General features: G+C 32.8%; 1 protein-coding gene across 1 annotated transcript in view; it reads left to right on the forward strand.

Annotated features, from left to right (window-relative positions):
- LOC143043476 (uncharacterized) overlaps positions 1 to 16,704 on the forward strand; it is a 33,945-nt gene that overhangs the window by 4,941 nt on the left and 12,300 nt on the right. The window contains exons 4-6 of the mRNA XM_076215758.1: positions 6,949 to 7,053; positions 7,890 to 7,994; positions 13,330 to 13,431. Coding sequence (XP_076071873.1) covers positions 6,949 to 7,053; positions 7,890 to 7,994; positions 13,330 to 13,431 — 312 coding nt within the window. The remainder of the gene's footprint in view (positions 1 to 6,948; positions 7,054 to 7,889; positions 7,995 to 13,329; positions 13,432 to 16,704) is intronic.

Genomic DNA, 16,704 nt, shown 5'->3' on the forward strand with positions numbered 1-16,704 from the left:
AGCTTCTATCCTTAAAGGGACGAGATACTGGTAGTGCTTTATATATGCATTTAAAACATAGATGTTTAATACTATATCAACAAAATACATAGTATATATAATGAGATCTGTCCAATTCCTTATCATTAAAATTGAGAATGGAAATGGGGAATGTGCCAAAGAGACAACAACCCGACCATAGAAATAAAACAACAGCAGAAGGTCACCAACAGGTCTTCAATGTAGCGAGAAATTCCCGCACCCGGAGTCGTCCTTCAACTGGCCCCTAAACAAATATATACTAGTTCAGTGATAATGAACGCCATACTAATTTCCAAATTGTACACAAGAAACTAAGATTAAAATAATACAAGACTAACAAAGGCCAGAGGCTCCTGACTTGGGACAGGCGCAAAAATGCGGCGGGGTTAAACATGTTTGTGAGATCTCAACCCTCCCCCTATACCTCTAGCCAATGTAGAAAAGTAAACGCATAAAATACGCACATTAAAATTCAGTTCAAGTTAGTCCGAGTCTGATGTCAGAAGATGTAACCAAAGAAAATAAACAAAATGACAATAATACATAAATAACAACAGACTACTGGCAGTTAACTGACATGCCAGCTCCAGACTTCAATTAAACTGACTGAAAGATTATGATTTCATCATATGAACATCAGGCACAATCCTTCCCGTTGGGGGTTTAGTATCATACCATCATAACATATATGAGAAGAACATAACCCGTGTCATGCCAACAACTGGTTTTTGAATAAATGTGTTTAGTTCCGATGCAAAGACCCTATAAGTGAATCAATATTAACGCCAAAATATGCAATCTTTAATGACCTGACAACAGTATCGTAACTATATCCCTTCTTAATAAGTCTATTCAAAGGTTTTGTTAGTTTTTGAGGTGAATACTGACACCTTTGTGCTTTGTAAAGAATATTTCCATAAAAAATTGGATGTGAAATACCTGAACGTATAAGAAGTCTGCATGTTGAGCTATATTTACGAATGATGTCCTTATACCGATGATAAAATTTAGTAAATGTTTTGACTAGTTTGTGATATCGAAAACCCTGGTGTAATAATTTTTCAGTAATACATAAATTTCTCTCGTTAAAATCTAAAACATCAAGGGAACGTCACCATCTAAAAATGGATAATTAACGATAGGAAATGAAAAATCATCTCTTTTATCATAAATTTTAGTATTCAGCTTTCCGTTAGTGATATAGATATCAAGATCGAGGAAAGGGCAGTGGTCATTGTTAGTATTAGCTTTATTTAAAGTAAGTTCAACAGGATAAATTTATTTAATATGCATACTGAAGTCGTCATTATTGAGAGCCAAAATATCATCCAAATATCTAAAAGTATTATTAAATTTGTTTATCAGATGTTGTTTCGATGGGTCTTTACTTTTTTTTGTCATAAATTGTAACTCATAGCAATACAAAAACAGGTCCGCAATAAGTGGTGCACAGTTAGTCTCCATTGGAATTCCGATAATCTGACGATATACGGAATCCCCAAAGCGAACAAAAATGTTATCTAGTAAAAATTCAAGGGCATATATAGTATCAAAGCATGTCCAATTGACGTAGTTTTTTTGTTTATTGCTACTAAAAAATGACCTAAAAGAGTTTGAACATATATATTCACATTCTGACTTTTTAAATGCCCATTTAATTAGGTGTGTGCATTTTTTCTTAATGAGAATGTGAGGCAATGTGGTATACAGGGTAGAAAAATCAAAACTTTGAACAGATTTAAAATCACCAATATAAGCATGCAATTTATCAAGTACTTCCAACGAGTTCTTGACACTCCAAAAGTAATTAATTCCACTATTTTTGAAGGCCTTATTTGAACAATTTATTATTAGGTTTTTAATTGTACCAAGTGTGCTGGTAAGAAAAATAGACAATTTAGCAGTGGAACAATGGCTTGAAGACGAAATAAATCTATATGTGTAAGGTGTTTTGTGTAGCTTCGGAAGCCAGTACATAGTTGGGACTTTCATTGTATTTGGCTCTGCTTGTAAAGCGGTAGCTAAAAGTTTATGTTTGTTACAGATGTCGTTTTCTGAAAATGGAGTCAGTTGGAATGTTGGTGAATTGGTTATTTCTTTTTTCAGAACCTCAATGTAAAATTTACGTCAAACAATAATAATATTGTTAGCAGCTTTATCGGCCGGGACAAAAACAAATTTCTTGGCTAGTTCTTTTAGTTTATGTTTGATACGAGAAATAAGTTTTTTGTGGTTATTGTTAATAGTAAAATGTTCTTTAAAATGTTGAATACGTATATCAACTATCTTCATTACTGAATTAAAAAAAGAGTCCACAGATTTTTTGTCAGCTTTTCCCCGTTTTATCCATTTCATACAGTAAGTATGGAGTGAGTCGTGGATGATATTACGACACTCATTCCAATTAATAATTGACGGGGGACGATATTTAGGTCCTTTACTGAGGAATGATTTTAACTCTCCGTCTTGAACGATAAGACCTCCTGTTATAACATGGGAAATGGGTCCATAAATATATTCGGAGGTACTACAATTACATGAAGTAGGTGTATTTTCACTGATATTAACATCTTTACACAGTTGACTATAATTAAACACAAATTTACGGGTAGATTTCTTGTAAATATAACAAATAAGAGGTAGCTCAGTATTGTCAAAATATCCAGGAATTTGTTCTTTAACAGAACGGTCGTTAAATATACCGGCAATATTTACAAAATCAAAACCTTTATTGACATACTTTATTTTAATAAAATGTTTTTTATGATCTTCAGGGCGATCAATTTTGGGAAATAATTTAGAATAACAATATGCCATAATAATTTGAACAATTTCATACTTAGGACTGCTATATGAAATTGTGTTGCAATCCTCCAAAATTTTATTTAACTTATTAACCGGTAATGAACAGAGTTTTGTTAACAGATAATGTCTGCCGTTGTTTTTTGAAATAGAAATTAGGTCCGAAATATTGGTATGTTGGTCCGAAATTTTCTTTGATTGCGTTTTGTCCTACGACCGTGAGAACGGTTTTTACGAACAGTTTTAGAAACTATATCCAAAATGTTAACGGAATCGGTTCTAGATATATTACCAATTCCCATGATATTATCATTAAGACCGAGAGGGTAGACTGTCTGTAATTTTTTAATCCAATTTAATTCAATTATTTTCCGTGATCGTAGAAACTTTGAATGAGATTCACCATGCTGCTTATTTACTACTTCTAAAGGTTGAACTGCTAAATATTTAAAAGGATGGTTGTGCTTCTTAAGGTGTTGGTAAATGATACTTTTGAATTTATTGGGTCTTTTAAAACGATACAGTTGTTCTTGAGTGCGTTTAGATAAATAACGTCCAGTTTCTGCTACGTACTGAATACCACATCCCGGTTTGTTTCATGTGAGTGTATAAATAATACTGTTTGTTTTTCAAGTTATATCAGTTTCAAAATTCAAAGAAAATGTGCGACCATTAAACGTGGACCTAACCGTATAGTTGGTGGAAAGACGGGTACATGTTAGTCATTTTTTGGCATGACACTTATCGATAGAAGGGTAACCACGATTTTTATTGTTAAAAATGTTAGCGATGGTAGTATTTTTAGATAACCGATTTTGAAGATTGAGACGTGTAGATACCCTTTTAACAAGTTTAGTATTTAATATTTTTCCATTTCTAAGCTTCATAATTGTTTTTTCTTAGTGAATTATATTATAAAGGAGCAAAGACTGGCGTCCAGAATATGAACCAGCATACTATAATTTAAGTTATGTAAAATTCATAAATCTGTTCGGCTAAAAATGTCTAACGCTATCAGTATTAATTACCCGAAAAAGATAGGGTATATAAGGGTAGGACTGATGGCTGACTAAATAGTAGAATGGGGCTGAATATTGAAATACTACTTTTTGATAAATATTCCTAAAGTAATGAACTAGAGCTCGGACACACACTCCATAATCTAGTATATTATAAGAGCATAAACCTGAAGCACGGGGAGGCACTCTACTGCCTCCACACGGCACTAAAGACAAACTCTGTAAAAAATAAAATTGAGAAAAATAAAAAAACAAAAGCAGAAGGTCACCAACAGGTCTTCAATGTAGCGAGAAATTCCCGCACCCGGAGGCGTCCTTCAACTGGCCCCTAAACAAATATATACTAGTTCAGTGATAATGAACGCCATACTAATTTCCAAATTGTACACAAGAAACTAAAATTAAAATAATAATTGTTTACTTGGATGTACATGACCTTTACATTACTGGAATGTTAATGCAATTGCTTGTTGAACATGAACTTCGATATGAATCACGTAAGGTTGATATTTAGTTACAATACGAACAATTATCATGTACATAAAAAAAATTTCAATCACATTTAGTTAAGTACAAAGTATTTAATTATTAAACTGACTTAAGTCAGCAGCTTAGCAGTGTTTTATCTTGAATATTAATGTGTGATTGGTTTTTGGTTCTGTAAAACACCAATTTGCTGATCTCTAAAATATCAATTTATAAGTAGAGGGATGCTCAGCATGGCAACGTCTGCTATCTTGTTGATTCTACCAGAGATTATTTAAAAACCTTAATTTTCTTGAAAAATACTCTTGTACTTTTTTTTTTATAGTTTTACAGATAATAAATTTTATAGTCAGATTTTGTTTGAGTGAAATATATTGCTTAATTTGTTGGCAAATGATATAGCGCTTATGCAAAATGCTTTACCCACCAAACACATATGCAGGTTGAATTTGAATTTCAAAGACCAGTCTTAACCAATGACTTCTTATACCTATACCAAACATATTACAACTAAACATTTCAATTATTACAAACACGTTTTGTAGGATCACAGTATTGACGACTTCAACTCTAATCCTCATGATTGCACTTGTGCTAGTTACCAATTCACATATAATCCGACTGGCCACGTTATTACCGGTGACCTCAACATTGTTAATAACATTTCTCTATGAAATGTGTTATCGAAAGGTCCAAAATATCGTGAGCCGAAATCCATCAATTGGAAATACAACTTTAAAATTTCGATGTATTCAGTCGACAATTATGCCAGGCAATAGACTAAGCGCGAGAAGGAAGATGTAGACACTTTTTTCCGAATGGATTAAGGCAGTGAGGTCGTTGATACAAATAAGAGTGAAGAAACTAAACGGGTCTATCAATGCCAATGTTACGTCAATCTTTAAAAACCTTAATGTTGCAAAACACTTATCGTACCTACATGACAAATTATGTTGTTGTCCCCGCAGATAAAGCCCCAAACAACATCGTTTTTGAGTGTAAAAGTCATTACATTAACTGCTTGATAAACGAAATAGGTATTGACAATTCACTTGGAAACCCAACATATACCCTCACGACACTTACCAAAGAGGAAATCCTGGATAAGCATAGGTCTGTTCTATGTTCTTTGGAATTTCAACCAAAGATGATGAACTGGATCTTCCATCACGGTATTGGATACCTAAACTGCATACGTGTCCTTACAAACAACGGTATATTGCTGGGTCTTCCAAATGCTCAACGAATCCTCTTTCTAGATTATAACAATCTATTTATTCAGCTATCAAAGATGGGCTTCAAAGTTATTGTAAAACTGCCTATTCTAGAGGTGGCGTGAATCAGATGTGGATACTTAAAAATTTCAAAGATCTTTAAGAGTACATACAATCTGACTCTCTTTCATCTTGTAATAGTATTAAAACATTTGACTTTTCTACACTTTATACAAGTATTCCACATTCCAAACTAAAAGACAAATTGTAAGAGTTGATATTGCTTTATTTCATAAAAAAGAATGGGCAACGAAGATACAAGTATCTTGTCTTAGGAAGGGATAAATCCTACTTTGTAAAGGATCACTCTGATTCAAACAAAAAATTCTCTGAAACTGACATTATCCAGATGCTTGATTTCTTGATTGACAACATAGTTGTTACGTGCGGAGGACGTGTTTTTCAACAGACTATCGGCAATCCAATGGGAACGAAATGTGACCCTCTTCTTGTCGACTTGTTTCTTTGTCATTATGAGGCTGACGTCAAACAGAAACAACAGATACAGTAAAGTCAGCCTCATATCTTGACTTACATCTATAAATTAACAATGGGGGTCGATTGAAAACAAAACTTTACGAAAAAGAGATGATTTCAGCGTTCCAATTGTGAACTTTCCATTTCTAAGTAGCAACATTCCAGAAGCACCTGCATACGGTGTATATATCTCCAAATGGATACGATATTCCCGTGCTTGTATTTCCTATCATGATTTTCTTGATAGAGGGTTGTTACTCACAAGAAAGCTATTGAATCTAGAGTTTTAAATGGTGAAGTTGAAGTATTTTCTAAGTAAATTTTACGGACGCCATCACGCGTTGTTTGACCGTTATGGAATAACCGTTTCACAAATGATATCGGATATGTTCCGTACGTCGTAACTACACTCCCCTTCCCTTTCATAAATGTGACCTACCGAATTAGACTATCTATCGGATTGTTTTAATATCATACGTAACACGATGGGTGCCACATGTGGAGCAGGATCTGCTTACCCTTCCGGAACACCTGATATCACCCATAGTTTTTGGTGGGGTTCTTGTCGTTTATTTTTCAGTTTTCTATGTTATGTTATGTGTACTACGGTTTGTCTGTTTGTCCTTTTCATTTTTAGCCATGGCGTTGTCAGTTTATTTTTGATTTATGAGTTTGAATGTCTCTCTGGTATCTTTCGTCCCTCTTTTGTCACTTTCACTTGGTCGCATGGCAATATTCTTTTTTTTTTATTACTTTTCAAGTTATTGTGAAGATAGAATGACCCTGTTATTCTTTCCCAATAAAAATAAATACTTTATAAAAGCATTTCATTAATAAAAGATTGAGTTAACTTACATTTGTCATGACAGGGTTGTGTTCAGTAAAGAAGAAACATCGAAATTCAAAGAAGAAAATGCTGAGTTGAAGGACAATCTTAAAAACTTATCAAGGCAAATAAAAGAATCTGAAAACAGGTTTGTTTAAATTTTAGCCTACATTTTTCAAGAAATATCATTTTAAATGTTATTTTGTGTATCTTCACTTTGATATTGAAGTGGCATATATTCCCATGACCATACATGTAGCTCCTACCCATAAAGGGACGAAATACTGATAGTGCTTTATTTATGCATTGAAAACATAGATGTTTAATACTATATCAACAAAATACATAGTATATATAATGAGATCTGTCCAATACCTTATCATTAATTGTGTACATGACCTTTGCATTACTAGAATGTTAATGCAATTGCTTGTTGAACATGAACTTCAAATAAATTATACATGTTAAAATATGTATTAAACTAATTTTAGTTAAGTATTTCATGATAATACGGATTTAAAATTCAATCAACAGCGTAGCAGTGATTTGTCTTCAATTTTAATGTGTGAGTTGTTTTCGGATCTGTTAAACACCGTTTTGCTGTTCTCTATTATTTTAAATTACAGGTAGATGGATACTTAGCATTGCAACGTCTGCTATATGGTTGATTCTACCAGAGACTATTTAAAAACCTTATTTTTCTTGAGATATTCCCTGTTACTTTATTACAGTTTTATTACTTGACTGAATCACATTGCTGAATTTGCTTGCGACTACTATTGCACTGATACACAATGCTTTAACCATCAAACACATATAAAGTTTCAATTAAGGTATTGTCACTTTCACTGTGTCGCATGGCAACATTCTTTCTTTAAATTATTTTTCGAGAATTACCCTGTCATATTTTTTCTTTAAAAATGAAAACTTTATTAAACCATTTCAGCAATAACAATTTAAGTTTTCATGCATTTAACTTGACAGGGTAATGGTTAGTAAAGCAGAAACGTCGAAATTGCTAAAAGACAATGCTGAGTTGAAGGACAATCTCCAAAACGTATCCAAGCAACTTAAAGACTCTGAGAGCAGGTTTGTTTAAATTTTAGCATACATTATTCAAGGAATATCATTTTATGTGTTCTTTTTGCCCTCTAACTTCGTACTTTATTTGGCCTTTTAAACTTTTTTTAATTCGAGCGTCACTGAGGATTCTTTTGTAGACGAAACGCACGTTTGGCGTAAATATAAAATGTCTGATCCTGGTATCTATGATGAGTTTATTTGTATTATCTTTACTTCAATATTAAAGTAAAAGAGGGACGAAAGACACCAGAGGCACTGTGAAACTCATAAATCGAAATTAAACTGACAACGCCATGGCTAAAAATGAAAAAAAAACAGACAAACAATAGTACACATGACACAAAATAGAAAACTATAGAATAAGCAACACGAATATAAAAAAGACGATGTGGTATGATTGACAATGAGACAACTGTCCAAAAGAGACCAAAATGACACAGCCATTAACAACTATAGGTCACCGTACGACCTTCAACAATGAGTAACGCCCATACCGCATAGTCAGCTATAAAAGACCTCGATATGACAGTGTAAAACAATTCAAACGATAAAACTAACGGCCTTATTTATATTAAAAAAAACTGAACGAAAAACAAATATGTAACACATAAACAAACGACAACCACTGAATTACAGGCTCCTGACTTGGGACAGACACGTAAATACATTATGTGGCGGGGTTAAGCATGTAAGCGGGATCCCAACCCTCCCCTAACCTGGGACAGTGGTATAACAGTACAACATAAGAACGAACTATAAAAATCAGTTGAAAAGGCTTAGCTCATCAGATGGACAAAATACAATTGGACGTGAACGGGTACTTGTACATCCCGACAACAAAAAGACACTAGATCTGAGAGTACCCGCAATTATCTGATAGCTAGTTCAAAGTCACTGACAACTAATAAAAAAATCATGCATCTGAGACTAAAATATCAATCCATACACATCCAACATTACATGAATTTAGTGTAAAGACGTCATAAACAGTCAGAGAAAAACATGACCTTGTGCAATGCCAAGTTACATGTATCGACAGATTGTAGATCCATGAATGTGTATATGTATATAACATACTAGTAATATTTAGTTTGCTTTTAATTTACTGATAACCAAATCAATATTTATACCAATAAAACCAATATTCAATGATCTTATTACAGTGTTGAATTGGTAACCTTTTAGAATAAGTTTACTTAAATGAGCGACAAGTATCATTTCTAAATTTCCGAGCATGGTTAACAACATTTCCGTAAAAATGAGGATGTGCTTTCCCATTTGAAATAATATTACAACCAAACTTCAAAACCAAATCTTTGTATCTATGAAAAAATTTAGTAAAGGTTTTAAGTAATTTATGGTTACGATATCCCTGGTTTAATAACTTACCCGTAATACATTGATTGCGTTCGTTAAAATCAAAAACGTCACAACAGACACGGCCATAGAGAACGAGCTGTGAAATATAAACACCATAAGATGGTGCCAAAGGAACATCACCATCTATAAATGGAAAATTAACAATAGGGAACGAAAAATCGTCCCTTTTGTCGTAAATTTTAGTGTGGAGTTTCCCGTTTAAAACCGAAATATCTTAATCCAGGAAAGGACAGTTATTGCCGTATACATTTCATTGATTTAAAGTAAGTTCCTTGGGGTAAATTTCAGCAGTATATTGAGAAAATTCTTAATTATTTAACAAAAAAATATCATCAAGATAACGGTAAGTGTTGTTGAATTTATCAATGTATTCAATTTTGACGGGTCTTTACTCAGTTTAGTCATAAACTGTGATGCGTAACAGTACAAAAACAAGTCTGCTATTAAAGGGGCACGATTAGTGCCCATGGATTTACCTACAACCTGTCGATAAACCTGTCGATAAACTTTGTTGCCGAAACGTACATAAATATTATCAAGGAGAAAATTAACAGCTTCAATCATCTCATCACATCTCCAGTAAGTATATCTAGAATATTTACATTTCTCATTAGAGAAGAAGGCTTTAAACAAGTTGCAGAAAATATATTTGTATTCAGCTGTACCAAACGACCATTTAATTAAATAGGAAAATTTTTGTTTGAGAAAATAGTATGGAAGTGTAGTGTAAAGAGTAGAAAAATCAAAACTGTCAACAGAATCAAAAGGACCATCAAAAGCATGTAATTTATCTTAAATATCCAAAGTTTTTTTTACACTCCAAAAATGGTTTATACGACTTTGTTCATATATTTTATTACAATAGTTTATGATAAGCTCTTTAAAAGTAGTTAATAAGCTTGTAAAAAGCACTGAAAAATTAGTTGTAGAACACTTACTAGAGGCCGAGATAAACCGATATTTAAATGGTTTTTTGCATTGTGTAGGTAGCAAATACATAGTAGGGACCTTCAAATGTTCAGAAGAAACCTTAAGATTGGATGTGGTTGTGATATGTTTGTTAACTATATGACACTCTGTGGAGCAGATGGACTTGAATGTAGATGAATTTAAAATTTCATTCTTAAGAACGTCCGTGTAGTATTTACGGCATACCATCTGGCTGCTTTGTCAGCCGGTACAAACACAAACCGCTTTGAAAGTTCTTGAAATGTATTTCTTATTCTGGAAACAGGTGTATTATGTACTCTATTATTTACTTCTAAATTATTTTCAAAATGTGATATTCTCTTACATGTATCTACCACATTCATACATTTATTCAAATAAGAATCAAGAGATTTTTTATCAGATTTTTCTCGTTTACACCACTTTTTACAAAACGAGAAAAGAGCATCTTTGGTGACTTGACGACACTCTTTCCAATCTATTTTAGATGGAAAACGATACTTTGGCCCGTTTTTAAACAAGTTTTTAACCTCTCTGTCCTAGACGATATTGAGGTCTCCTGTAATAACATGGCTATTGGGAACATATCTAAACTTCGACGTTCACAGTCAGAAGTTAAGGGAGTACTATTATCTATATTCGTCTGATGTAACCGATGTATAATTTAAAATTAAACTTCTGCTTGGTTTTTGTTTTGTATGTGTATGAAATTATAGGTGGTTCTATATTATAAAAATAGGGAGGTATAAAGTATTAAACGGTAGAGTCATTAAATATACTAGATAAGTTGATAAAATTAATACCTCTGCTATATTCAGTTTTTAGAAAATGACGTTTATGATCTTTTGGTTTGTCGATATGCGGGAACAGCCTATGGTAGCAAAAATATGTAATTATACGAGAATATTCATACGGTGGTATGACGAAAAAGATGGTGTCACATTCTTTGAAAACATATTGTAATTTACTAATGGGTATTTGACCCAGTTGATTTCGATTGATACGTTTCCCATGAGACCTATTATTTCGTTGTTTTCTATCAATAATATTCTTATTATCAATAAAAGAAGTAGAAGATATGTTCCCTTGTCGAAGTATATTGTCATTAAGACCCAGGAGATAAGCTGTTTGAAGTCGTTAGACAATTTTACGGGAATCTTCAAATTGTTTATGCGATTGCTCATGTTGATTCTGGACCGTTTCGATCGGTTGAATCTACTAAATGTGACATTGTAGTGTGGTTTCCTAAATGTTGATAAATTACAGTTTTGAATTTCCTAAGTTTTCGCAAGCAAAAAAAACTCCCGCACTGTTTGTCCTACATATTGTATACCACACTTTGGCTTTGTTCATTTAACCAGATAAATGAGGCTTTGTAATGTCACAGGAAAAGGGAAGCGAAAAAGCTCTCCCGTTCACTGTTGACCTTATGGTATTATCGGAGAAGATAATCTACAACAGATTTTGATTGACGGCGGATGAATTAATATTTGAAATAAGGTGTTTAGAGCACGTGAATATCCTTGAAGGATTGGTGTTTAGTGTTTTCTTTCCATTTCGTAAAATCATAATTGTTTAAAGGGTTATGAGAAGGTAAAAATAGACCGAAAGTCATAACATTGATTTGAGAGTTACAATAACGGAATATATAAACAATTTATATAACAGTCGAATAATTCTTATAAAAACTATATAAAAACTATATATAACAAACACCACCAAACACTAGGGGTGATCTCAGGTGCTCCGGAAGGATAAGCAGATCCTGCTCCACATGTGGCACCGGTCGTGTTGCTTATGTGATGGTAACATATATTCCCATGACCATACATATAGCTCCTACCATCAAGAGGACGAAATATTGATAGTGCTTTATATATGCCATGAAAACATAGGTGTTTCATATTAAATTAACAAGTTAAATAGTATATTTGATATGATCTGTCCGATAATAAATCATTAATTGTTTAGGTTTCTTTAGAGGACACTACCTTTTTATAAATATAAGGTGTATGTAATTGCCTGTTGAACAAGAACTTCAAAAGAATCACATAAGATTGATAGTGGGTTAAAATTACAATCAATGATTATGTCCTTATACCTGTAGAATATATCTGACTGAGTTTCATTGCTAAATTTTCTGTTTCCGCACTATTTATTACCCAAATACTATGACACTTATACACAATGCTTTTACTATAAAACACATACCAAGTTTGAATTTTGGTGTTATCACTTTAAATGTGTCGCATTCTTCTTTTTCATTTTCAAGTTTTAGTGAGGAGAAAATGGCATTCCTCTACTAAAATACATACGTTTTAAAAACATTTCAAGAATAACAGTTTAATTTATCATTTTTTTAACAGGGTTATGTTAAGTAAATAATGACACTTTATCAATATAACTAAACATACCAATCAATGGAAAATAGCACGACTGTTGTCGTCAGAGTATACATGTATGTGTAAAAAAATAAGTATTGAAAACGATACATCATTCAACGTATTAATTGCTTCTGTTTGAGAACGGCATCTACACATTCTGAAAAGCAACATAACATATACGGGAATTTGAAACAATTTACTGAATATGAGATACCTACTTAGAAAAAAATAATATACGAATAAAGTTTTTCTAAGTATGTATAAATTGCATCAATAAATTTAATTTGCCGTGAGACAGAATATTACGTTTGTGTGTAGTTACTTTATAAAATACATTATAAGAGAAAGCAACTCTTAGAATAGAATAGAATCGTAGAATAGGCAGGTACGTTGTCTTGTAAAAGTTACTAAAATTAGAAAAAAATAGGCTAAAAAAAGTTCAATTTGAGGAAAATCTTAAGAGTATTGTGTTTTACAAACACGACACAATCAATTGAAACCAGCTAACTTCAGCCGTAGAATTCCACACGACAAAGATAATGTGTGAATGTGTTTTTTTCGCAGTTTGAATAAAAAAAAAATATTTATCCGTTCATGCCTCAATTTGATTTACTAAATACATTTTACAGGCTTTCAGAAGAAGGAAATGATCCGACCTTAGAACAAATTGGAAAAGGCAGTATCATCAGAGCCCAAACGATGATAAATTATGATCTACTTTTGGCAGAAAAGTGAGTTATTTGATCTTTAAACTTAAAGGCAATAGTAGTATATCGCTGTTCATAAGTCGATTGCAAGAAAATCAAAAGGGGTTACAAACTAATCCTTAAGGTAAACACATCAACTCTATCTGAGACGAAAACAACAGAAAAATATAAACACTGAAGTGCAACAAAAACAAATGACAATGCAACATACATAGAAACCAAGTATTGGATTACAACTGCCATATTCCTGACTTCGTACAGGACATTTTGTAAACAAATGATGCGTTGAATATAAAATGAAGAAATGGTATGATTGGCCCCAACAATGAGCTAATCCCATACCGCATAGTCAGGTATAATAGGACCGAAAGGACAAATTTTAAAGTAAAAAAAATCAAACTAGAAAACTAACGGCCTCAGATATGGTTTTATGGCCAGCCGGAACTCGCGCTTTATGACAATGTTAAAAGCACTGCTAAAATGAAAAAAAATAAATGACAGGTTATTTCATAAACAAAATGCAATAATCATATTATAGCACGCAGGACAGAAAAATACACAAATAGATAACTTACTTGAACTCATTAGCACATTTTACATATATATATACGTTTTGAAAATGTGCTCCTTGTAGATATTAACGCCAAGGTGCTGAAAATTCTTAATCATTTATATTCAGAGGTTTACTATAGCATTCAGAGGAAAGTTGTTTCTAGTCTATGTCATTCATGTATGTGTAATTCCAAATGGAAACATTTATGAAAATTTAACGCAGTGTTGACACATAGATTGATAAGCCCACATTTCATTTTTATAGGGATTTAAATATAATTGTACAAACGTCTCTAAGGATGTTCAGTTTTGATTTTTTATTGTTTACTTTTCAAATTGATATAGTTTTATAATCCGAATAGATTGATATGTTTCATTGTACAGATGATATCGGATATGTTCCTTATGTCATAACTACAACCCCCTTCCCTTTTCTAAAATACATGTATGACCTACCGAATAAGACTATTTAACGGTTTTGCATTAACATTAGCAACACGACGAGTGACAAATGCAGAGCAGGACAACCGATATCAATCCCAGTTTTTATTGGGGGAGAGGGGGGGGGTTCGTGTTGCTTAGCTTTAGTTTTCTATCTTGTGTATTGTGTTTTATTATCTGTAAGTTTGTCTTTTCTTTCTTTTAGCCATGGTGTTGTCAGTTTATTTTCTATCTATGAGTTTGATTGTCCCTCTGGTATCTTTCATATCAGAATTAAACTGATAAACATATCTGTTATTCGTAACGTTAAGCATTTTGTCATTTTAATTTTTTTTTATTGTGGTGTACCCTTGTTACACATTATGTTTTGTAGTGTATTGTATCATGGTTATTAGACCAATCGCATAGTAAAATTTATCGATGGCTATTATCCAGTCATTTCAGTCATCTATTTATATTAACTATTCAAACAAGAAATAATAACGGCCTAAGGGTACAAACAAAATAAATGAAAAAAAGTATATGCAACACAGCAACGAATGACAACCACTGAAATACAGGCTCGTGACTTGCAACAGGCAAATACATACAATATGTCGCGGAGTATAACAAGTTCATGGGATCCCAACCATCCCCTAACCTTGAAGAGTGGTGTAAAAGTACAACATGAGAACGGACTAAAAAACATCTGCCGAAAAAGGTTCGAATCATCCAACACATAGAAATGTATCTAACGAAAACACAGAGTAGACGGGGTACTTGTCAATAACATCCCAATAACTAATAATTTCAGATCTGAAATTACTCTCAATTTCTGAAAGTTATCTACAGATTCACCCAACATTTTAAACTGAATCAGTCTGTTAATGTATGGAAGATTTTAGTAAAAGTGTAATGTTTTATTCTGGTAACGAAATCTCTGTCTTAAAACTTTACCAGTAATACATAGATTACGTGCATTAAAATCCAAAACGTCTACAGGCACGGTCATAACGAACGAGAAGGCATATATAAACACACATAAGATGGTGCCAAAGGTATATCACCTTAAAGATGATAATTACCAATAGGGAAAGAAAAATCATCCCTTTTGTCGAAATTTCTTTATGGAGTTCAAAATAAAATATCAAAATATAGAAAAGGACAGTTATAACTGTTTACATTTGGTTTATTTAAAGTTAGTTCCTTTTGGTAAGTTTCCGCATCATTTTTAGAAAAGTCTTAATTATTTAACAAAAATATCATAGATATATCGGTACATTTTGTTAAATTTATGAATTAAATGCAAGTTAGATGAGTCTTTACTGAGTTTGGTCATTTGATGTGATTCATGACAGTACAAACAAGTCTGTTATTAACATGATTAAAGAGGCTTAATCAGTTCCCCCAGGAATATTTTCAACCTTTGTTTCTGAAACATATCTGCGGTTAGCATGTCGAAATGTTCTGTTGTATTGTTTATTTGTGTATTTATCTGTCCTGAATGTTCTTGCATGCATTCGTACTGTCGTGTACCAAGTCATGGTGCTTGTTGTGATCTTATAGTTCGTTCCTGTGTGTGTTGCATTATGTTTTTTTGTTCACTTAATTGTTTTATGTTGGTCGATGCTTTCCTCTTATAGTAGATGTGTTTCCCTCGGTTTAAGTTTGTAACCCTGCTTTGTTTTTGTCTAACTTTCGAAGAGTGGTATACTACTGTTGCCTTTATATAATACATATTACAAGGGAAAATCTAACAGCTTCAATTAACTCATCCAATTTCCAGTAAATCTATTATCTAGCATATTTACCTGTCTCGTTTGAGAAAAATTCTTTAAATGAGTTGCAGCAATTATATAACTTTATTTAGATGAAACATACATGATGACTATAAAATATTCGAAATGGCATAGGCGGTATGAGTTAACACATCCCCGAACCTTGAAAAGAAACTACCTGTTATTTCTTATACTTACACCAAGTCTATTGCATCCAAGATTTTCAACCACAAGAGGGTTTTAGAGGCCTTTAACCTCAAAGACGTGAATTCCAAGCCTCCGGATTGCTCATGTGCATCGTCGCAATACAATTATGGTGAAGGTGGTCATGTTATTACTGGTGACCTTGGCATCGTTACCAATGAACAACTATGGGAGTTGTCAACAAAGGGACCAAACAATAGAATTGTACAGCCCATCAACTGGAAAAAAAAACTTCTTGTTCCTGATGGATACAGTTGAGGACTATGCAAAACAATGGCTGAGCGCGAACCAGACAAACCAGAAATGGACACTTTGTCTGAATGGATCAAAGCTATTTGATCAT

The sequence above is a fragment of the Mytilus galloprovincialis genome, chromosome 8 (genome assembly GCF_965363235.1).
Source record: "Mytilus galloprovincialis chromosome 8, xbMytGall1.hap1.1, whole genome shotgun sequence".
Classification (NCBI taxonomy): Eukaryota; Metazoa; Mollusca; class Bivalvia; order Mytilida; family Mytilidae; genus Mytilus; species Mytilus galloprovincialis.